General features: G+C 40.4%; 1 protein-coding gene across 2 annotated transcripts in view; it reads right to left on the bottom strand.

Moving 5' to 3' along the window:
• CCDC126 (coiled-coil domain containing 126) overlaps positions 1 to 22,493 on the bottom strand; it is a 49,830-nt gene extending 27,337 nt beyond the window's left edge. The window contains exons 1-3 of one of the 2 annotated variants that reach the window (XM_047695722.1): positions 22,356 to 22,489; positions 21,869 to 21,948; positions 4,254 to 4,640 (exon numbers count right to left, since the gene is read on the bottom strand). In XM_047695722.1, the coding sequence (XP_047551678.1) occupies positions 4,254 to 4,488 (235 nt within the window). In that variant the 5' untranslated portion in view covers positions 4,489 to 4,640; positions 21,869 to 21,948; positions 22,356 to 22,489. Of the gene's footprint in view, positions 1 to 4,253; positions 4,641 to 21,868; positions 21,949 to 22,355 lie in introns of both variants that reach the window. The other variant, XM_047695721.1, reaches the window with a different exon arrangement.
• Positions 22,494 to 23,819: the final 1,326 nt, after the last annotated feature.

Genomic DNA, 23,819 nt, shown 5'->3' with positions numbered 1-23,819 from the left:
GATATAAAATCAATGCACAGGGGCACCTGGGTGGCTCAGTGGGTTAAAGCCTCTGCCTTCGGCTCAGGTCATGATCTCAGGGTCCTGGGATGGAGCCCCACATCGGGCTCTCTGCTCAGCAGGGAGCCTGCTTCCCCCTCTCTCTCTCCCTAATTGTGATCTCTGTCTGTCAAATAAAGAACTAAAATCTTTTTTAAAAATAAGTAAATAAAATAAAATCAATGCACAGAAATCAGTTGTATTTCTACACACTAACAATGAGACACAAGAAAGAGAAATTAAGAAATTAAATCCCATTTACAATTGCCCCCCAAACTCTAAGATACCTAGGAATAAGAGGCAAAGGATCTGTACTCAGAAAACTATAGAACACTCAAGAAACTGAGGAAGACACAAAGAAACGGGAAAACATTCCATCCTAATAGACTGAAAGAACAAATATTGTTAAAATGTCTATGCTACCTAGAACAATTTATACATTCAATGCAATCCCTATCAAAATACCATCAACTTTTTTCACAGAGCTGGAACAAATAATCCTAAAATTATGGAACCAGAAAAGACCCTGAATAGCCAAAGGAATGTTGAAAAAGAAAACCAAAGCTGGTTCACAAACCTGGACTTCAAGCTGTATTACAAAGCTGTAATTGGGGGTGCCTGTGTGGCTCAGTCAGTTAAGCATCTGCCTTTGGCTCAGGTCATGATCCCAGAGTCCTGGAATTGAATCCTGCATGGGGCTCCCAGGTCAGCAGGGAGTCTGCTTCTCCCTCTCCCTCTCCCTCTGTCCCTCTCCAAAATTTGTGCACTCTCTCTCTCTCCCCCTCCCTCCCTCAATAAAATAAAATCTTTAAAAAAAAAAAAGCTTTAATCATCAAGACGGTATGGCACTGGCACAAAAACAGACACATAGACCAAGGGAACAGAATACAGAACCCCGAAATGGACTCTCAAGTCTACAGTCAACTAACATTTGACAAAGCAGGAAAGAATATCCAATGGAAAAAAGTCTCTCCAACAAATGGTGTTGGAAAATTGGACAGCCACATGCAGAAGAATGCAACTGGACCATTTCCTTACACCACACACAAATAAAGACTCAAAATGGATGAAAGACCTAAATGTGACACAGGAATCCATAAAAATCCTAGAGGAGAACACAGCCAGCAACCTTTATGACCTCAGCTGCAGCAACTTCTTACTAGACATGGGTTCAAAGACAAGGGAAACAAAGGCAAAAATGAACTATTAGGGTTCATTATCAAATAAAAAATATTATCAAGATCAAAAGCTTTTTCACAGCAAAGGAAACAGTTGATAAAACCAACAACTGACAGAATGAGAGAAGATATTTGCAAATATCCTATCAGAAAAAGACTAGTAGCCAAAAATCTACAAAGAACTTACCAACTCAATACCCAAAGAACAAACCAATCAAGAAATGGGCTGAAGACATGAACAGACATTTCTCCAAAGACACAAATGGCCAACAGACAGATGAGAAAATGCTCAACATTACTCAGTATCAGGGAAATACAAATCAAAACTGCAAGGAGATACCACCTCACACCAGTCAGAATGGGTAAAATTAACAAATCAGGACATGACAGATGTTGGCGAGGATGCAGAAAGGGGAACCCTCCTACACTGTTAGTGGGAATGCAAGTTGGTACAGCCACTTTGGAAAACAGTATGCAGGTTCCTCAAAAAGCTGAAAATAGAGCCAACCTACAATCCAGCAATTACACTAATAGGGATTTAGCCCAAAGATACAAATGTAGTGATCTGAAGGGGCACGTGCACCCCAATGTTTATAGGAGCAATGTCCACAATAGCCAAACTATGGAAAGAGCCCAGTTGTCCATTGACAGATGAATGGATAAAGAAGATCAATCACACACACATTGGAATATTAGTCAGCCATCAAAAAATGAAATCTTGCCATTTGCAATAACATGGATGGAACTAGAGGGTATTGACGTAAGTCAGAGAAGATAATTCTCATATGATCTCACTCATATGTGAAATTTAAGAAACAAAACAAAGGATCATAGGGGAAGGGAGGGAAAAATAAAATGAGACAAAAATCAGAGAGGGAGACAAACCATAAGAGAATCTTAATCAAAGGAAACAAATGAGGGTTGCTGTGGGGGAGACAGGTGGGGGAATGGGGTAACCAGGTGAAGGGCATTAAGGAAGGCACATCAGAGCATGATCATTATCTTGAGTCATGAATGTTACATCTCTTAGATATCACAGGTACTAGTAAAGAAATAAACTTTTAAAATTGGGGGGAAAATAAAGAAAATGCCCACTGAGGACCTAGCACATATATGAAAGAAATCCATACCCAGGGACATCATTTTGAAAAACTTCAGAACAGTACTATGGGACAAAGGTCTCACAAACTTCCAAAAAATACATCACATAAAAAGAATGAAGAATCAGAACAGCATTAGATTCTCAAAAAGAACAATGGAAGCCAAGGAGGGGAAAAAAAGAAAAAAGACTTTAAAAATCCAAGGGAAAACAATTTCCAAACTAGGATTCTATACTCAAATTTTCAATTAAGCATGAGGGTAGGGATAAAAAGATTTTTCCAGATATGCAAGGAATCAATACTTTGACCTCCCTTATACTTTTCTGAGGAAACTACAAGGATCTGTTCCCCTAAAATGTGGGAGTCACCAATAAAGAGGAAGCCACAGGATTCTAGGGAATAGGAGATGCATAACGAGAGAGAGGTAAAGGGAGTTCCAGGATGATTGTGGAGTAAGATCCCAAATAATTCACCACCACAAGCCTAGAGAAAAAATAGTCCAAATCCAGAGCAGATCAGAAGGCTCTAGGAAAGATTTCAAGATAAAGAACATGACAAAATAGCTAATGTGTCTGAATATACTGGGAGGAGACTTAAACAACTGTGGGGAGTTAGGGTAGAAAACTAGGCAGAGAAACAAAAATCAGTACTTACTAATTCTAGAGGGGAAAATAAAGTTGTACATGAAAAGGAAAAGTAATAATGTACTAAAAGTCTCAGTAATGAATACCACTGACACAGTCCTAACAATGCAAACACTGAATATTGTCCTAACAAAATTATATCAGGAAAATGGCAGGACTAGAAGGACATGTGTGTGTGAAAGCAGTCTGGGGTGGGTGGGATGCAATTTTGGGTAAAAAAGAAAGCTGAACCCTCACTCTGCGCAGTGGGAAGTTAACAGATAACTCTTATAATTGAAAAATCAAGAAGAAACTCACAGAGCATGTTATTTAGAGACATGGAGGTAATCACCAAGGAAATCAGATTAAATAATTTTCTATGGCTAGCTCTAAGAAAGGGGAAATTTAAGGACTGTTGGGGCTGGGAAGAACTGCCCTTTTTTATTACCAGACTCATAACACATTTTGATTCTTTAAATACATACATGTATAACTAAAAAAAAAAAAAAAAAAAAAAAACCTAAAATAGAGAAAATGCCCACACACTCATATACAAATTGTTCTATCTCTCTCTTTTTTTTTTTTAAATCCTGAAGACAAGAGAGAATATGGCATGCATATAGAACTTAAAACACAGCAGGAAGGGTTGGTTAAGCAAGCATCTGCCATCGGCTCACGTCCAGGCTGGGATCAAGCCCGGTGTCAGGGTCCCTGCTCAGTGGGGAGTCTGCTTCTCCCTCTCCCTTTACCCCTTCCCTGCTCATGCACTTGCTCTCTCTCAAATAAATAAAATCTAAAAAACAAAACAAAACAAAAACCCACAGCAGGAATCCATGATGTGAAAGGGAGAATGGCAATAAATAAACAATATTGGAGATACAGGCAAATGTTGCTTCTTAGGAATTGACAGATGTTATATAATTGAGTCTATATTGGCACAATCGGATAAATGTAAATATTATAATGCTCCTATAATTGTGTATAAAAAGGTCATTTGTTTAGATACACATATGGAAGTATCTAGCAGTGAAATGTCAAAATTTCTACAATTTAACTGGTCTTCAAAAATTAGACAAAACAAAATTTTTAACATGTTAATAACTGTTAAATCTAGTCAACAGATATATAGGTATTTATCATATTGTTTCTATTTTTCAGTACATTTAAAATTTTTCATAATAAAAAAAGTCAAGAAAAATTTGCTTTGTTAAGACCTATGCATGAAGTAATGAGTTGGATTTCCTTCCATAACTACGTTGAAATGGGGATAGGCTGAAGGGGAGAAAACCAGGAAGAATCTACGGTTATCTTACCATATCCTGCCATAGAAGCGCCATTCTCAACATCCAAGTTCTTATTTTCCTCTGCTAGAGCTTTAACATATCTTTTGCTTAAGTCTAGTATTTGTTCACGTAACTTGACACTGCTTTGATGTCTTGGTTGTTGAAAAGTATAGTGCAATAACATCAATCCCCAAATGAGTCCAAATACAAGCAACAGTAAACTCAATTTCTGGGACATGGTTTTCCTTGAGATTGTAAAAACCATTTCTGATAAAAGCAAACACACTCAACTGAAGAGTGGTGATCAGCTGTAAGCCGCCAAACAACCAAGACTTCTGAAAGAAAAAAGAAAAAAAATCTCCTCCTCTAATATTGTATATTCTTCATCTTCAGCAAGGTTGCCTCCAACTCTCAATTCTGTAAAATTGAGAAGAGAAAAGGGGATTAGTCTTAACCTATACCAGTAACAGACTAGATAATGACAAACTTAAGAAGAGATTCTATAAATCCTTGTGATTTGAAACTGTATCATCTTCTTTGACAACTTACAGTTTCATTTATATTGCTCTTCAAAATTTTAAACTAGACATAAATGTCAATAAACTGAAATGCCACCATGGTCACAAAATTCTTTGAATGACTTGTCATTCCAACTCTTACAGACATTAGCGTTCTGTTAAATAAACTAAAACTATGGACATATAATGAGATTCATAGGAGACTATTCAAATATAGGTTTCCAAACTAAATGTCTAAAACCTATTCCTCCTCCTCTTCCTTTAAAAAAAAGTTTTTAAAGGCAGATGCCAAAGTGAAAGTGAGAAATTGAAGAAAGGTGGGATGCCTGGGTGGCTCAGTCAGTGAAGCATCTGCCTATGGCTCATTTCATGATCCTGGGGTCCTGGGATCGAGTCCCACATTGGCTCCCTTTTTCCCTAGGGAGTGTGTTTCTCCCTCTCCCTCTACTGCTCCCCCAGCTTGTGTTCTCTCACTCTCTCTCAGTCAAATAAAAAATTAAAAAAATAAATCTTGGAGGAAAATGAGGAAAGGTGAAACAGACTGGAAAACAAAAAATGCCTAAGGAAAAAAAAAATCCCACAATTCAATAGGTGTGACAATATTTGAAAATGTCACTAGAAAATATTCTAATGGCAACAAGATCATCTTAAGCATCCAACCTAAGATGAAAAATAAGTTACAATCTCTTAAGCTTATACTTCTAAATTTATGCCAGGCATAATGAGAAGTGCTAAAAGAGTTTAGGAAATTTTCTTGTATTTCCAAATCTGCAATTCTAAATTTTAAATGGTACAGGAATGTACTTTTATAATTTAAGGGAAAATTGTGTAAGGAAAAAAGGTTATACCTCAATTTAAAAAAAAAAATAAGATAAAGGTGATGAAAATCATGGAATCAAGAAAGACCTAGAGAGCAATAATGTATATGAATCACCAAAGTGTCCAGCAAAGGAAACTTCATTTATGGTGGAATAAAATTCTTCACATGGAAATATATCTAGAGTCAAAAAGTGTATTTCACAGCCTAATGAAAATAATCCTTAAGAACTTTTTAACTTCCAGCAGTATGGGTAAATAAAACATACTGATTTTAATCTGATTAATAGAGTATAATCACATAGCCGAATAAAATCAAGTTTGAGGATAAGACTAGAAATGAATACAGTAAAGGTTAAGTCTGAAGAGCATTTAAACACTTTCAACAGATGTTTACTGAGCCAGCATATATGCTAGCCAGTATGGGAACTATGGTTGTGCCCTAAAAGTTTGCTTTCTAGCACACTCTTTTTTTAAATAATAAAAATAAAGAGTATCTTTATTTAAAATGAAGATATTTAAGATAAAGGTATCTTTATTTAATAAAAAAATAAAGAGTATCTTTTATTATCCTACATAAAAAATCAAAATACAAAATTTTGTACTCAAAACTCCTCTAGATGTGTGTGTGTGTTGAGATATGTGTAAGCAGGGGATCTTCTACCCTGGCAATGCACCTGTCCAGTTCAGAGAACTCCCACTCTTTCATCCTCCTACCCGGCCGCCCCAGTCCCTGATACGCCGCTAATAAATTCTGGGCCTCCAAGGTTTAAAGAACACCCACCTACTCTAGTTGCAATGTACCCATCATGCCAAACCTCACTACAAGCATGATTACCCCACTAACTGGCCATTTTAATTACTACAGCAAAGTAAGAACTGCATTAAAAATTAAGAATTAACTCCTTTTCAAGTTTTCTTCTACTTCTGCTTATTTAGTTACCATACAAAGAATAAATAGCTTCAGATATTATGAAAACTCTACTATTAAAATCAATACGGGATTACTAAACTTTACTTAACAAAGTCAAGTAAATGTAACCTAATATTTTTTCTATATATCTTACATTTGAGTTCAGAAAGTGGAAGTTCTGATGCCCAAGAAAATTTTAAAAGAATTTCTTTACACACATATGTTAAACATACTCTTTCTTTAGTGATCTTTCTTCACTGGCTTCTATGTCTTTTCAAGTCTGACCAGTGTGCTCCATGACCTGACCCAGCACCCATATAAGGACCGACCGTGTATCTGTCCTGAAACAGTCACAACAGGCTTCTAAAGTGGGCATGACAACAAAACCAGAAAAGTGACATCACTGGAGAATTAAGAACACAGACTTCCTAGGTGTTTTGGCAAACAAAGTTTAAAATGATGGCCCGGAAGGCTTTAGATCACTATACATATCCAAAGCCAAAACCAGAGGCAAAGACAGCACTTTCATGAAATAACAGCCTTATGACAATAACTTCGTACCAGATTGTGCTGTAAACTCCTTACATGAATTAATTCACTACATCTTCACAACTCCCGCATTAATAATGTTCTCACTTCACAGGTGGAAAAAACTGAGGCAGAGAGAAGTTAAATAATTTGTCCAAGGTTATACAAATGGATAGCAGTAGAGAAAGGAGTCAAAAGCTCAGGCTCTGAACCATGCCCCTCTTCTGCAGCAATGGCAGTAAAATAGTTAACAGCAGAAACTGCAGCCATGTACTACTGAGTTCTTATGGTATGAAGAAAACACTTCACAATGGCTATTTCATTCATTTTTTGCAGTAACCTCAAAAGAAAGATGTTGTTGTTATTCTCATGTTAAAATGATAATATTAAAGCTTAGAGAGGTGGTTAACTTCTCTAAGATTTTTTCACCTAGGCCACAGACCTCACTTGCCTCAACTTCGGCAAGAACTACAAGCCTGCAAGTTCAGAATCTGTATCTCCATTCAGGGTCTGTCCTTTCATTTAAAAAAAAGGTTCTTAAACCCAGTCCTACTAGAACTCATAGGTTTTACAGAACTCCACCAAAGTGACAAATCCCAAGACTGTCATGGCATTAAACAGAGAACAGGAGACCCAGGGAGGAAGGGAGGGTTGAGAGTCAAACACAGGAGTCTAATCTCTAACAGGCAAAGTCCCTCCAACTAGATACAAGCTTAACCATGAACTTTGCTTAAAGAGTGAGTAGCAGTACCAACACTAGACACTGAGAGAAAACACACCGATAGTAGGGCAGAAACTTAGTTAAGGAGGATATGCCCCCAAAGTAATAAATCCCAAGAAACAAGAAAGCCTACTTTAAACCTAGTGTTTCTCCATGTGGGGGGCCCAAAGATAAATAAAAAGCCCCTTATTGCTCTATACTAACTGTATACTAGTTGACTATTAAATTCAGAAAACAGGCCTACAGGAAAGAAAGGTCTTCAGAGGGGTGCCTGGGTGGCTTAGTCGGTTAAGTGTCTGCCTTCCACTCAGGTCATGATCCCAGGGTCCTGGGATCAAGCCCACACTGGGCTCCCTGATCAGCTTTGAGCCTTTTTCTCCCTCTTCCTCTGCCACTCCCCGTTTATGTGCTCTCATGCTCGCTCACGCGCACGTGCGCTCTCTCTCTCTCAAATAAAATCTAAAAAAAAACAAAAAAAGTGGGGGGTGCCTGGGTGGCTCAGTCAGTTAAGCATCTGCCTTCAGCTCAGTTCACGACCCCAGGGTCCTGGGATCGAGCCCCGCATCGGGCTCCCTGCTCAGCAAGACCCTTCTCCCTCTCCCTCTGACTGCTGCTCAGCCTACTTGTGCGCTCCCTCTCCCTCTCTCTCTCTGTTAAATAAATAAATAAAATCTTTTAAAAAAGAAAACTCTTTGTAGCCTTGACTCTTCATGGAATGTGTCTGGCTCACTACTGCCCTCAACTAAATTAAAGCAGCCCACCTCAGAGAGAAGTCAGGAAGCTTTATAGTGACTACTATAATAAAACACTCATGTTTTAGAACTTGCTTGTGTTTGTTACACATTTTTCTATAGTGATAAGAAGTTAAAAAAAATTTTAAGATTTATTTATGTTTTTAAAGATTTATTTATTATTTATGTTTTTTAAGATTCATTTATTTATGTACACACACACACACACACACACACACACACACACACACAGCGATGGGGGAGGGGCAGAGGAAAAGAATCCTCAAGGAGTCTCCCCACTGAACATGGAGCTTGACCTAGGGTTGATCTCAAGACCCTAAGATTGTGACCAGAGCTGAAATCAAGAGTCCAACAGTTTAACCAAGTGAAGCTCCCAGGAACCCAAAGAAGTTAAACATTTAACATGAAAAGGGTGTCTTTGAGGGGCACCTGGGTGGCTCAGTGGGTTAAAGCCTCTGTCTTCAGCTCAGATCGTGATCCCAGGGTCCTGGGATTAAGCCCAGGGTCTCTGCTCAGCGGGGAGCCTGCTTCCTCCTCTCTCTCTCTGCCTGCCTCTCTGCCTACTTGTGATCTCTCTCTGTCAAATAAATAAATAAAATCTTAAAAAAAAGAAAAGAAAAGGGTGTCTTTGAGAATAGCAAAGAAGTGGGAAGCTGGGAGCCATTATTCCACTCTTCACTAGGGAACTACAAAAGGACACCAAGAAATAAAGTGAGTATAAGAGCTACTAAAGAGAAAAGACACCCTGGAGCCTTCTTCAAGTTAAAAAAATGGCCTAGAGCCAGCTAATATCTGACACAGGGCTGAACAGTTCAAAGGCCCATGAGGGTTCTCTGATGCAACCCAAGAAGGCCTGGAAACTATTCTACAGGGTTCATTTCCACATGTAATTCCAAGCAAGCCCAGTAGAGGTGACTAAGATTCCCAAAATGATACAACTATGCCTTTGGTCTCTTCTCAGAATGCTTCACATTAAAATTACCTCGAGAGTTTTCTAAATATCCCCATGCCAGGTCATACCCCAAACCAATTAAATTAGAATGTCTAGGGGGAAGGAGCCAAGCATCCGTTTTGGTTGGGCTGGGTATGGTTTGTTTGGTTTTTAAGAGTCCTAGGTTAGGGGCACCTGGGTGGCTCAGTCAGTTAAGCATCTGCCTTCAGCTCAGGTCATAATCTCAGTGTCTTGGGATCACCCTGTGTTGGGCTCTCTGCTCAGCGGGAAGCTTGCTTCTCCCTCTCCCCCAGCAGCTCTCTTATGCTCTCTCATGCTCTCTTTCTCTTTCTCAAGTAAATAAGTATTTAAAAAAAAAAAAAAAAAAAGGAAGAAGAACCCTAGGTTATTTCAATGTGCAGCAAAGAATGGGAACCACTCTCCAAATCTCAAATCTCTTCATAAAGCAGCAATGGGGAGGAAAAAACAGGTATCTTTGCTGTAATCTAAGTCACTCCTGCCAAGGTAAACGAAGCCCTATATTTACAAGTCAGAGGGGGAGGCAGAATGAAGAGAAAACAATTTCTACCGGTACCACTTTAGTCCCTGTGATCAATATGAATATACTGTTCCGTTCCCTGAAAGATTTTTTGTGATGCCATATAGAAAGAAAAAAGTAGACAAGAAGATTTTAATTGTTTAGCAACTAAAGGCAATTTATTTTAGTACTTTTTTTTTTTTAAGATTTTATTTATTTATTTGACAGAGAGAGATCACAAGTAGGCGGGGGGGGGGGGGGGGGGGCGGCCAGGAAGCAGGCTCCCCGCTGAGCAGAAAGCCTGATGCAGGGCTTGATCCCAAGACCCTGAAATCATGAACTGAGCCGAAGGCAGAGGCTCAACCCACTGAGCCACCCAGGTGCCCCTATTTTAGTAATTCTAAGGAGTAATTATTCTTGGACTCAATCTTTAGGAAAGAAAAAGAAAAAAAGGGAGGGTTTGATAATGTCTCCTTTCTGTGTAATGTTCAAAGCTGCAAGTGACATAGGAACTTGCACTCTGAACCTCCCCATTTTTTTTTCTTTAGTTTTCAAGTACTGGTCCATCTCCTGGAAGGCCACCTAGGTCATGAGGGAAATAACAATTACACCTAAAAGGCCTACATTGTCACTAAGGGTTTATGGCTACAATCGAGCACAGTATTTATTAGAGTCCTTTATTGACCAAAATAGTGTACAATCTGAACACTTTTTCATCCCAACTTCTAGGCCACCATATCAATTGTCTTGTTGGGTCCCCCAAAATTGGGTACCCCAATTATGGGTCCATGATTAAAGGAGCGAGACTGATACAAAGCGAAGGTCAAGCAAAGCTTTTCGTGCCAAGCATCAGGAATCATACTGACTGTCAAACAGACCGGTCGGGGCTGCCCCTCCAGAGAGGACGACCCCTCCCTGCTTTCCAGACTAACTTTTATAAAGCAAAGGCCATGTGGTTGGGCCTGGCCACACACAGGTGGCCAACGAGATTGTAACACACACAGGAAACTCCACAGTGATGGACCAATTGAATTATAATTTACCCTAGGAGACATTCGATTTAGCCTATCACACCTTGGTTAGGATTGGCCCCAAAAGGCCCCAAAGGGCGGGGGCCCATACTCCTTGGTAGCTAGGAGACAGTATACGCCCCCACTGATTGAATACCTCCACCTGGCCTGCCCCACCCTTGTATTTGGACTTTGTTACCTGGGACTGGTTTCCTGGACTTGTTTTTCATAAGTTCCCCTGGCGGGGGGGGGGGGGGGGGGGGGGGGGGGGGGGGGGGCAAGGTCAATTTAAGCTTTACAGCAAAATGGCAGTTCAACCTGGGTGGGGTCTGCTCTGGCTGAATAGGCCCTTACATGTCTACTAATGACTAAAAAGTCAAACTTCATATTTGACCCAAGTAGTTTTTAAAAAGTAAAAACAAGGGGTACCTGGGTGGCTCAGTCAGCTAAGTGCCTGCCTTCCACTCAGGTCATGATCCCAGGGCCCTGGGATTGAACCCAACATCAGGCCCCCTGCTCAGCAGGGAGTCTGCTTCTCCTTTCCCCAATACCCTCTCACCCAGCTCATGCTTCCTCTCTCACTTGCTCTCTAATAAATAAAAGCTCTTAAAAATAAAGAGACAAAAACAAAATCATCATCACCTTCACCATCATTATTTTGACCTAAGATAGACTTATAAATATCTTTGGGATTCCCAGGGGAAAGTTCTTGGGTACCTGCAGAGAATACAAAAGGAATTAGAGTGTATATGCTCAAAAGCAGAAGTGAAGGAGAGGAGGCACATATAAAACGAAGTTGTCACAAATTATCTAAATAAATAAATAAATAATAAAATAAAATGAAGTTGTCTGTAGAGCACTAGATCTGAAAAGGCAAAGGAGTGTGGTCCAAGTATCTATCATCATCTCCAACTGGATTCCTGCAGCTGTTTCTCAAGTAGTTTCCCAGATTCCTCTCCAACCTCACTTCAAGCCACTGTCCTCAAAGCAGCCAAAATGTTCTTCTAAAAACAAGTCACAATTTGAATAGTAAAAATTCCAATGGTTCTCAAAGGAGATATGTAAATGAACAATACACACATGAAAAGACGCTCAAATCACTAATCATTAGGGAAATGCAAATTAAACCACAATGAGATACCACTTCATACCCATTATTAACATGATAGGGAAGGCATCAGAGTATACCACCCCAAAGTACAAGCATGCCACTGCTGTATAAGGATTAGTTGGAACTGAAGATGACTAAGAAATAGCAGATGCAGGAAGTGTTTCCTGCCTTGCTCTCCCCCTTTCTAAAAGGCAGACAAGAATTTCCCATCAGAAAGGCGACAACATTCTCATCATGGGAGACAGAGAGTTGATGTTGAGACAAATCTGTACAAATACATCTTCAACAACCCTTATTTTCCATTAGTTTCTCCCATATATTACCTTCTCACAACCAACTGCCTCTAGAAACTAAAACTCCTTTTCCTTTGTCTTGTCAGATCTTCACAATTTATAGCTCTGTGTCTAAATGATATACAAGCTCTCAGACCTACTTGCTTCTTTGGTTTTCATTTCATTTCTGTAAAGCCCCTCATTTGCATATGAAATAACCCTTTTTCTCCTGTTAATCTGGCTTTTGTCAATTTAATTTGCAGCGCCCCAGGTACTGAACCTAAAAAGATAGGGAAAAAAAAAAAGATGTTTCTTCCCCTATAACATTTATCAGAATCCAAAACTAAACAAAAAAACAAGTGTTGGTAGATGTGGAGGCATTGAAACTCTTGTGTACTGCTGATAGGAATGAAAAATGGTGCAACCACTGCGGAAACCAACAGTACATCAGTTCGTCAAAAAATTAAACACGTAATTACCATATGATCCAGTAATTCCACTTCTGGGTATAATCACTAAAGAACTGAAAGCAGGGACTCCGAGATACTTGTGCACCTATGTTCACTGCAGCATAATTCAACAATAGACAAAAAGTAGAAATAACCCATGTCCAAAAAAATGAACAGATAAACAAAATGTAGTATATACATACCATGGAATATTACTCAGATTTAAATGGGAATAAAATTCTGATACAAGCTACAACACAGATGAACCTTAAATATCATACTAAGAGGCGCCTGGCTGGTTCAGTCATTGGAGCATGACCCTTAATCTCAGGGTCATGTGTTCAAGACCTACGTTGGGCATGGAGCCTACTTTAAAAAGGTACATATATCATACTAAGTTAATAAACGAGGGGACGCCTGGGTGGCTCAGTTGGTTGGATGACTGCCTTCAGCTCAGGTCATGATCCCAGAGTCCCAGGATCGAGTCCCACATCGGGCTCCCGGCTCCATGAGGAGTCTGCTTCTCCCTCTGACCTTCTCCTCGCTCATGCTCTCTCTCACTGTCTCTCTCTCAAATAAATAAATAAAAATCTTTTTAAAAATAAAAAATAAACCAGACACAAAAAGACAAATATTGTACGATTCCACTTAATATAGGTACTTAGACCAGTCAGATACATTGAGACAGAAAGTAGAATGGTAGTTACCAGGGGCTGGGGCTGAGGAGAGAAGAATGGAGAGTTATGGTTTAAAGTTTAGGGTACAGAGTTTTACTCTGGGACGATGAAAAAGTTCTGAAGATGTATAATGGTAATGGCTGCACAACAATGTGAACATTCTTAATGTCACTGAAATGTATGCTTAAATATCGTTCAAATGGGGGGCGCCTGGGTGGCTCAGTGGGTTAAGCCGCTGCCTTCGGCTCGGGTCGTGATCTCAGGGTCCTGGGATCGAGGCCCGCATCGGGCTCTCTGCTCAGCAGGGAGCCTGCTTCCTCCTCTCTCTCTGCCTGCCTCTCTGCCTGCTTGTGATCTCTCTGTCAAATAAACAAATAAAATCTTTAAAAATATATATATATCGTTCAAATGGTACATTTTATGTATTTTTTAACCACACACAAAGTTGTAGTACATCACTCCCCTGCTTAAAAACCCTTCAACAGTTTCCCACTGTACTTAAAATAAAATTAAAACTCTTTACCTCAAGCCACAAGGCCCTACAAAATCTGACCTCTCCCCTTCTCTCTCTTGTCCTAATCTCACACCACTTCTATTTACTCACTGTACTACAGTCCCTCCAGGCAAGACCAACCAAATGCTTTCTGACCTCAGGCTCTATATACAACTGCTATTCACCTCCCTGCAATGTTCTCCCCGCTGCTTGCTCCTTTTCATTTTTTAGTATTACTTATCTCAAATGTTGCCTCTTCAAAAAGTAGCACTCCCACTCCTGTCCCATCTCCCGCCCCGCATATTCCATATGAAATTACATATTCTATCTTTAAAACCTTGAGCAAGTTACTTTATCTCCTCCCTAGACCCTGATGTCCTCATTTATACTGGTAAAGATAAATGACACCTCATACTACTCAATATACACTAACTTTTATTATTAGTGTCGGGCACTAATGCAGTAATGCCAATAATTCTTGATAATCTGAGTAATCTGAGTTAATACAGGAGTTTTTGTTTTACTAGACCCAAATAAAACTCCTCTGATTAGCTCTCATGGTCCTCCATAATCCAGTCCCCAAAGGCAAATCTATTTCCCATTAGTCACAAAAATATCTCCCCCAATCAAGCCAGTCTTCTCACTGTTTCATACAATAATAATAATAGCACCTTACATTTACATCCATTTTTATTTATGAAGCATGTTTCCTTACATCCTCTCATTCAGTTAGTTAACAGCTACCAGAGAGGCCACAGGCTTGAACAAATTTCTACTCAGAATTTGTGGATAGCATGAAATATTTCATTGGTACTAATTACTGATTACTAATTACTGAAGAATTACCCAGTCCTAAAAGATGATACAATGGCACTGTTGATGAGAAAACTTCATCTTCCAAATAGCCTACAATGAGACTAGAGTATCTGTTTAAACACTACCTTAGCCAGAAGGATTTCAAAACCTCATCACCTTACCCCAGTCCATGCTGATCTTCTCTCACAACACATTACTTTATATCAACTTTATATCACACATCACATCTTCTCATCCAGTCATGAACCTTGTCCCCACAATCCCATGTGCCTAAGGGCAAGAGTAACTGACCCTACACCGCTGCCACAACTCCCATAAACCCCATTGACAATCAGTAGAGATACCTACGGTTTACTTTAAGCACATCCCTGAGTCTAACCCCACCTTCTCCCAAGCAGCAATGACTTCCCTACAGTGTTGGGGGGTGGGGGGCAAAAGGGCAGAGGAGATGGAAGCTTCAAGATAAAATTAAAGTATCTTCAATTATCCATTTTGTGGCTAGATGAATCTGAGAAGAAATCTAATACAATCCCCTGACATTTCATATGAAATAAAACCCAGGGTTATCTTGCCTAAAATGAGACAGTTAATGGCAAAAACTATATTGATCTAGAAGACAGGTCCTGACTCACTATTTAGGTTTTTCTCTATACCATACTACTTTCTTTACCTCCACTAGAAAGGCTAAGTTTGTAAAATACTAAATGAACTGTAACATTAAATGAAGCTTATTCTCTTTTGCTTTAAAAGAACATAACCCGAGGGCACCTGGGTAGTTCAGTCAATTATGTGTCTGCCTGCAACTCAGGTCATCTGCCTGCAGCTCAGGTCATGATCTTGGGGTCCTGGGATCCAGCCATCCCACCCCCACCTCCCCCACCCTGTTCAGCAGGGAGTCCGCTTCCCCCTCTCTCTCCCTCTGCCCCTCCCCCCAGTCTGTGCACTCAAGCTCTCTCAAGCGCAAGCTCTCTCTCTCTCTAAAATAAATAAATAAAATCTTAAAATAACAACAACAACAACAACAACAAGGGGACCCTGGGTGGCTCAGTGGGTTAAGGCCTCTGCCTTTGGCTCAGGTCATGATCTCAGGGTCCTGGGATAGAGCCCCACATCAGGCTCTCTGCTCAGCGGGGAGCCTACTTCCTCCTCTCCCTCTGCCAGCCTCTCTGCCTACTTGTGATCTCTGCTGTTCCAATAAATAAATAAAATCTTTAAAAAAACAAAAAACAAAAAAGAACATAGCCAGAGAACAGGAATGGCAGTTTAGAGCAATGATCCTAAAATTCCAAAAATACATGCTTAGACTATTCATTAAATTATCAATACATTAAAGTTTCAATACACCTTATTCCCATAAATCAAACTATTACAAAGTTACTACAAGAAGGATTTAAAAAACCTTAGAGCTTAGCTTTTTTTTACATAAGCAAAAAAACAAGAGAAATAAATATGAAGTAAAGCACAGATAAATACAAGATCTTCTGGATGGAGACACCTTCACAATGTCTAGCAGACACTGATAAGAAAACGTATTTCTAGAAAAAAGAATTTGGGGGTTGGGGAGGACTACATAAAGACCTAGGCTCTACAATCTATTATACGAAGTTTCATTTAAAGCATGAAAGAACTTGGTTTATTCATTCATTTACTCACTTACTCATTCACAATATTTATGGCAGTACCTACTATGCGCCAGAACCGGAGATGTAAAAGGTGAAACAAGACAGGACTCTTCTTGCGGAGATTATGTCTTAGTTGGAGACAATAAACAAGCCAGCGCAGAAACAAGTTACTATCAGCTTGTCATAAACTACTATGGAGAAAATAAACAAACAGGGTGACAGTGAAGATATCTGAGGAGTCTATGTGAAGTGTCAGATCAAGGAAGGCCCTCTAGGGAGGTCTGATCTGAAAAACAAGAGGAAGTAAAGTCTGGTTCCAATTTCCTTCCAACCAAAACCTTTAGAATTCTTTTCTGACCAGAATCTTGGGAGCAGGCAGTAAATTCCTTACTCCTAGTCTCCTCGGTACAAACAAATGAGAATGGGAGGAATCCCAATCCCCAGCATGGAATGGCCTGGTTTGGAGAAATCATTCAAAGTAAACAGAAGGAAACCCACAAGCATAGAAAATTTTGTTTTCCCTTTTCTTAGAAGAATGGTAGTTCTACTGTTCAGTAACATACGGGAAGAGTAATAATCTGGTATAGTGACTTTGCACAGAAAAATAAGTAAATACATTCCTATTAGCATTTTCTAACATGGGGGGGCAGTGTAGTTAAAATGGAGTATGGAATAAAATCTAGGTAACAATTTGCCAACATGTTAACTTAAAATTGCTATAAAGCAATTTTTTTTCTTAAAGTAGGTTCCACAGTGAAGCCCAAAGCTGGACTTGAACACATAACCCTGGGATCAAGACCTGAGCTGATACCCTACAATCCAGCAATTGCACTACTGGGTATTTACCCCAAAGATACAAATATAGTGATCCAAAGGGGCAAGTGCACCCCAATGTTTATAGCAGCAATGTCCCCAATAGACAAACTGTGGAGAGAGCCTCGATGTCCATGGACAGGTGAATGGATAAAGACAATGTGTATAGGGTGCCTGGGTGGCTCAGTCATTAAGCTTCTACCTTGGGCTCAGGTCATGATCCCAGGTCCTAGGGTTAAGCCCCACATTGGGCTCTCTGCTTAACAGGAAGCCTGTTTCTCCCTCTCCCATTCCCCCTGCTTGTGTTCCTTCTCTCACTATATGACTCCCTGTCAAATAAATAAATAAAATCTTAAAAAAAAAAAAAAAAAAAAAAAGATGTGGCATATAAATACAATGGAATATTATACAGCCATCAAAAATGAAATCTTGCCAACTGCAATAATATGGATGGAACTAGAGGGTATTATGCTAAGCGAAATAAGTCAGAGAAAGACAATTATATGATCGCACTGATATAAGGAATCTGAGAAACAAGGCAGAGGATCAGAGGGGAAGAAAGGAAGAAATGAAACAAGACGAAATCAGAGAGGGAGAAAAACCATAATAACTTCTTAATTTCGGGAAACAGAGGGCTGCTGGAGTGGAAGGGGGTGGGAAGATGGGGTGACTAGGTGATGGACACTGGGGAGGGTATGTGTTGTGGTGAGGGCTGTGTATTGTGTAAGACTGATGAATCACATACCTCTACCCCTGAAACAAATAATACATTATACGTTAATTTAAAAAAAAATACCTGAGCTGATATCAAGAGGCAGATGCTTAATGGACTGAGCCACCCAGATGTTGGTTACTAAGCATTTTAAATAGAAATTTTCAAACTCTAAAAGATTCCTTGTTAAAGGACAAAATGATAGAAACAGAAAAAAGGGGGGAAACTTTTTTCTTAGTTTTCACATTTATTAAAGGCCTTAAAGTCTCCATTCCAATAACCTCCAAAGATCTGTTCAAAGTTTTTTTTATGCCTCTTCCCAAATACCAAACATGCAAACAACTAGATATTTAAGCAATTTTTCAGTGGTTTCTCCCTAGCCAGGGACCTAAAGACAAATATATTAGTTAACATTATTATTACAGTCAAGACAGAGGATCACCCTCATTTTTTTTTCTTTTTTAAGATCTTTATTTATTTATTTGACTAAGAAAGAGTGAGCACAACCAGGGGGGACAGCAGGCAGAGGGAGAAGGAGAAGCAGGCTACTCGCTTAGCGGGGAGCCTGATGTGGGGCTCAAACCCAGGACCCTGGGATCATGACCCAAGCTGAAGGCAGACATTTAATAACTGAGCCACCCAGACACCCCATCACCCTCATTTTAAAGAAAAGGAAAATGAAGCACAAAGAGGATTAATGACTATCCATTAGCAAACAAATGGGGGGAAATCAGGCATCCAAATTCTCAGCACAGGACTCTCCTGTTTTTCAAAAGCGGGTAACAAAAATCAACTTAACAGTTTGCAAATGGCACTTTCTAAAAATACAAGATAAAATAGAAACTATCAAAGTAGATGGTACCACTACAGATCTTGCTTTATGTCAGTTTTCTTTCAGTTAGATACCTATATTTTTTTCTTACACAGACACACACATGCACACACATATTTGTGTATCTATGAAGTCTTGACATAAAAAGATCTCTTACTATGGGTTGCAGTCAAAATTTTAAAAACACTATTTCACACTGCCTGTCTTGAAATACTTGCTTATATTGTTTATGGAAACACTGCAATAACAACATTAAAAACATTAATAGATGGTAATCCTACCTAAAAAAAAAAAAACCCTCTTCAAATCCCATTTTTGCATTTATTCAGTGCTCTGCGTTTTGTGCTTTAGAACTATACTTAAATTAACTATAACAACAACAGCAGCAACTAGCAAGGAGAGAAGCCCTCGCTAAGCCAAAGGTGCTTCAAGAATCAGTGCCTATTAGTCTCCCAAGGAATTTACAATTAGAAAAGCAGAAATACTTCACAAAAAGACACAGTATGTTCACCAGAGCACAGAGGTTCAGACAGTTCTCTTCAAAAAAGGCTCAGAAATAAGTCCTCCACAGACTTGACCTCGGAATGTAATTTCAGGGGGAAAGGCCCATTCTTAGAATACTTCTTCTACACAATACTGCCCAAGGCTAATATGTAGGGAAAAAATTAACAGAAAACACAGCCTTCCACTCCTAATTAGGTCTAAAATTTTAAATGTGAACTGCTTTGAGAGAAGCTACACTAAAATTCCAGCTAAGATACAGACACATGTCTCAAGATATCGGATCATTTTTAGATGGCATATTTGGGAGAAAAGAGAGAAGATAATAGCTCTGAAAGAGTACAAAGATTAAAAAAAAAAGGGTAAAGTAATTCAAGGTTAAGAATAGAAATGTTAGGACAAAGGGAAACTACTCAATCATTATGCCACAGTAACAATTTAATCTAAAATATATTAGGCTGGGGCACCTGGGTGGCTCAGTCAGTTAAGCGTCTGCCTTGACTCAGGTCATGATCCTAGGGTCCTGGGATCGAGCCCATTGTTGGGCTGCCTGTTAAGCAGGGAACCCACTTCTCCCTCTCCCCCACTCATGCTCATTCATGCGTGTGCACTCTGCCAATAAATAAATAAATATTTTAAAAAATAAACAAAATAAAATAAAGTAGGTTGTACCACATATTTTAGTCACCTGCCCAAAGCCTCAGCCAATCATGTTTTGTGACACATGAGCCCACATCCCCCTTCATAGCTAACTAGACTAGCACTGGGCACCTTTGCCTGAGGCCTTGGGGAAAAAAGGGCACCAAAGAACACCCGGTTGTTGGGAATAGGAGCAAAAAGGGAAAGAATATACAAAAAGAAACAATGAAGTTTGGATTAGGGGATTGACAAAGCAGATTTACAAAGAAATAGGCACAACAGGTAAAGAGAGGCTAAAGGTAAAATAAAAGAGATCCGCAGTAGAGAAAAAGAGAAATAAGCATGTCAAAAATGTAGAAAAAAACACGTGCAGTTCATGAAAGAGGAATGCTTGTTTGTGGCAGCTTTCTAGTTCCTACATGTACCTCCCCTTCCTCGAGATGGGTAATAAAAAAAAAAAACCCTAAGACACAAATAAATGACCTAAAGGGCTTATATCAATTTGTTACATGTTTTAAAAAGGACATCTAAAACCCTTTATCATTGAAAGTCTGAGCTAGAAGAGTCCTTGGAATCAGACCAATTCACTATGTTAGGCAAGAGGAAAACGAGGACCACAAAGGAACATAAGGTTATATAGATAGTGACAGAGCTAGGACAAAAACCAAGGTCTTCTATTTCCATAGTCCATTACTCTCCGTCTGTACTGCACAAACGCCAATACAGAAACATTTTTTTTTTCAAAATGAGTATTTTTGTCACATATTTTTATGAGAATCATATTTCAAAAATTCTTTATATGCATCGGTCATCTCCCACAGTTTAAATAAGTTTTCCCCTTATTTACCTCCTTGCTAGTATCCTTATGAAATACATTCACCAGATTTTCTCCCTTTCTTCCTAAATTTTTTTTAATGCATCAGTCACTGAAGACATAACATAGAAAATTCATCAGGCCCTACTGGTTTTTCTCCCACTATAACTGTACATTCAAAAACATCGTTAGAACGTATTACTTCACATATTACACAACAGTGTTTGAACCCAAAGTAGTAAAGAACAGGCATTTTCAATGAAAAAAAAGCAACAAAGGACCATAAGGATTTCCTTAAAGAAAAACTCATCACCATTGTCAGTAAATATCAGGAGAGAACAGTGCAAGAACCAAAACTATAGAGGAACTAATGTGAAATGTTTCAAATCACTCCTTATAAATTGTATTGCATTCATTCAACTTGTTCTGGATCAAAACTAACACTGGCAAACAGAAATTCCAAATGAGTAAAATTACTAACCAGTGAGAAAGTGTAGAGAGTGGTGGAAAAAGTTGACATAAGGTAAAGATGGCGAAGCCCCACGTCAGGATTGCAGAACACCTAGGTGCTTACTCTGCCAAAACAAACACTTAAGCTCCTCTAAAGAGTCTCCCAAAGGACACAGCTTGGGCGGGGGGGGGGGGGGGGGGGGGGGGGGGGGGGGATGAATAAGTCCTTGTATCTCCAGAGCTGATCCACAGAAAAGCAGAGTCATCAATTTCCTAAGAACATTCTCAGCCATCTTCAAACAGTGGAACTTAAGAAGACAGCATACTTTAAAGGAATTCCTTCCTTAGGTTTAAGGTGAACGAGGTATTAAGAACACACAACCTAGGGTGCTAATCATTAAACAAAGAAAAGCACAAAACTCGTAAATCCAGAGGCCACTTCATATAACTAATAAAAGTATCATATTCAAAGGATTTTTTTCATCAAAGGAATTAATGACGTTGTAAGCACATTATTTTTTTATTCTAACAACTTAAAGATGCGTACTGTTATCTCCATTTGATGAGAAAGCTCAGGCTTAGAACCTTTAATTAACCAAGGTCATAAAGCCAAGCCCTGCCTCGATGAGGATGGGAACCCAGGCTCCCTAGCCACTCTTAGTACCGCTTTCGAGAGTGTAAGTCACAGTCGACAGAGCAGTTTAAGTTCATCCTTACCAATCACCCAGGAGCTGAGTTTGAAGAGGGGGTAAAAAAGAGGCATCTGACTTTCTCCCTCAAAGTAGAACAGAGCTGAGCTGTCAAAAGCAGAAAAAGAAGTGAGTGCGGCTGCCGAGCCGGCGCTCCTCCATCCCTGCACCAGGTCGGTCGCTCCCCCGCACCAGTGGCCACGGGACCGAGCCCGCCCCGCTCGGATCAAGCAGCCCGAGCCTCGCTCGGTTCTCCGCCCGGGGCCCACGGGGCCACGGCTGTCAGACCCAGAGGGGCAGGGACAAAGAGCCTCCTCCGCCGCGGGCTACCGGCAGCTCCCGAGCCGGTTTTCCGCGGACACCTGGGGGCAGCGGCCCGGGTGGGGCGAGGGGCACGAGCGGGAAACGGTGGAGGAAGGGCGGCCGCCGGGCCTGAGGGGAATACCGGAGAGGCGCGGGGCGGGCGGGCAGAGTCGCCTCCTCCCCCCGCTTTCCTCTCGCCCCCTCCCCATTACCTTGCCTGTGGGCTTCTTGTCACCGTCGCCGCCGCCAACCGGCTCCCGAGCTGGGGCGGCGCAGCGAAAGTCGATTAGCAGGCGTCAGTTGCGTCCTGCGCTTGCGAAGCAGCCTCCAGGTGGGGATGGAGAAAGGCCAAGATTGAGAATCACCGACGAGGTGGTTCCCAGCTCGTGGAGATTCTACTCTTCTCGTCCCTCGCAGTCCGCTTCCGCTCCGCCTCCCGGCCGGGCCCAGCCCTTCCCCCACTTCGGAGACCAGCCGATCGCGGTCCGCGGCATTATGGGGGATGTAGTCCGGGAATGCGGAAGAGGCGGCATGTGCTTCTAGCCCGGCTGATCCTACTCCAGGGGCTGAGCGACGCCGTTGCGTAGCAACCAGAAGAAGCTGCCGGCATCTCCAGGATTGGAAAATTAGCTTACGGGAGGCAGACGCTCTGTCTTTTAACTCCCTGCAGTAGCTGAAAGGAGACCGTAGGCGTCTTACTCCTGACCCTCCAGCAGGCGACTAACAATTTCAAGGCTGTGACCTGGAGGCAAAAGGACTTAATAGTGATTAAAAGTGTGCTGCAGACAAAAATGTACGCTATTGCCCCTGAATGCCCTTAGTCCTTGGCGTAAGGCAAGAAAAATAAAAGGAATTACGAAAATAAGGAGAAACAAATTGTTATTTTTCACAGAGGATGTCATTATGTGGCAAATCCAAAAGAATCTACAGATAAATTGTTACAATTAATAGGAGTTAAACAGGGTAATTTAAAAGTCGCATAAAAAAAAAGTATTTCTATACTCCAAAAAAGGAAAAGATAACTAATATTTTAAGATACCACTTACAATAGCTTCAAATTAAATAACAACAACCTAGGAATAAATCAAAGAAGGGCAAGACCTACATGAAGAAAACATTTTTTAAAAAACATTGAAGGGGGTAACTGGATGTCTCCCTCAGTTGAGCATCCAACTCTTGATTTCTGCTCTGGTGGTGATCTCTGGGTCATGGGATTGAGCCCCGTGGGGCATGGAGTCTGCTTGAGATTCTCTCTCCCCCTTACACCTACCCCCCAAAATTCATTGAAGAAGTGCCTGTCTGGCTTAGTTGCTAGAGCATGCAACTCCTAATCTCAGAGTCATGAGTTCAAGCCCCATGTTGGTCATGGAACTAATTTAAAAAGAAAAAAAAACAAAAGCCCTGAAGACTTAAACAGAGATATGTTCGGGGCACCTAGGTGGCTTAGTCAGTTAAGTGTTGCCTTCAGATCAGGTCATTATCCCATGGTCCTGGAATTGAGCCCTGCATTGGGCTCCCTGCTCAGGGAGGAGCTTCTCTCTCTCCCTCTGTCTGCTGTTCCCTCTACTTGTGCTCTCTCTCTCTCTCTCTCTCTGTCAAATAAATAAAATCTTTTTTAAAAATTAAAGAAAAGATAATATGTTCATAGAAGTTTCAATACTGAATGATGCTAAGTC

This window comes from Lutra lutra, chromosome 11 (assembly GCF_902655055.1).
Source record: "Lutra lutra chromosome 11, mLutLut1.2, whole genome shotgun sequence".
Lineage (NCBI taxonomy): Eukaryota > Metazoa > Chordata > Mammalia > Carnivora > Mustelidae > Lutra > Lutra lutra.
Note: the sequence above shows the minus strand (reverse complement) of the source record. Positions and strands in the feature narration are given on the sequence as shown.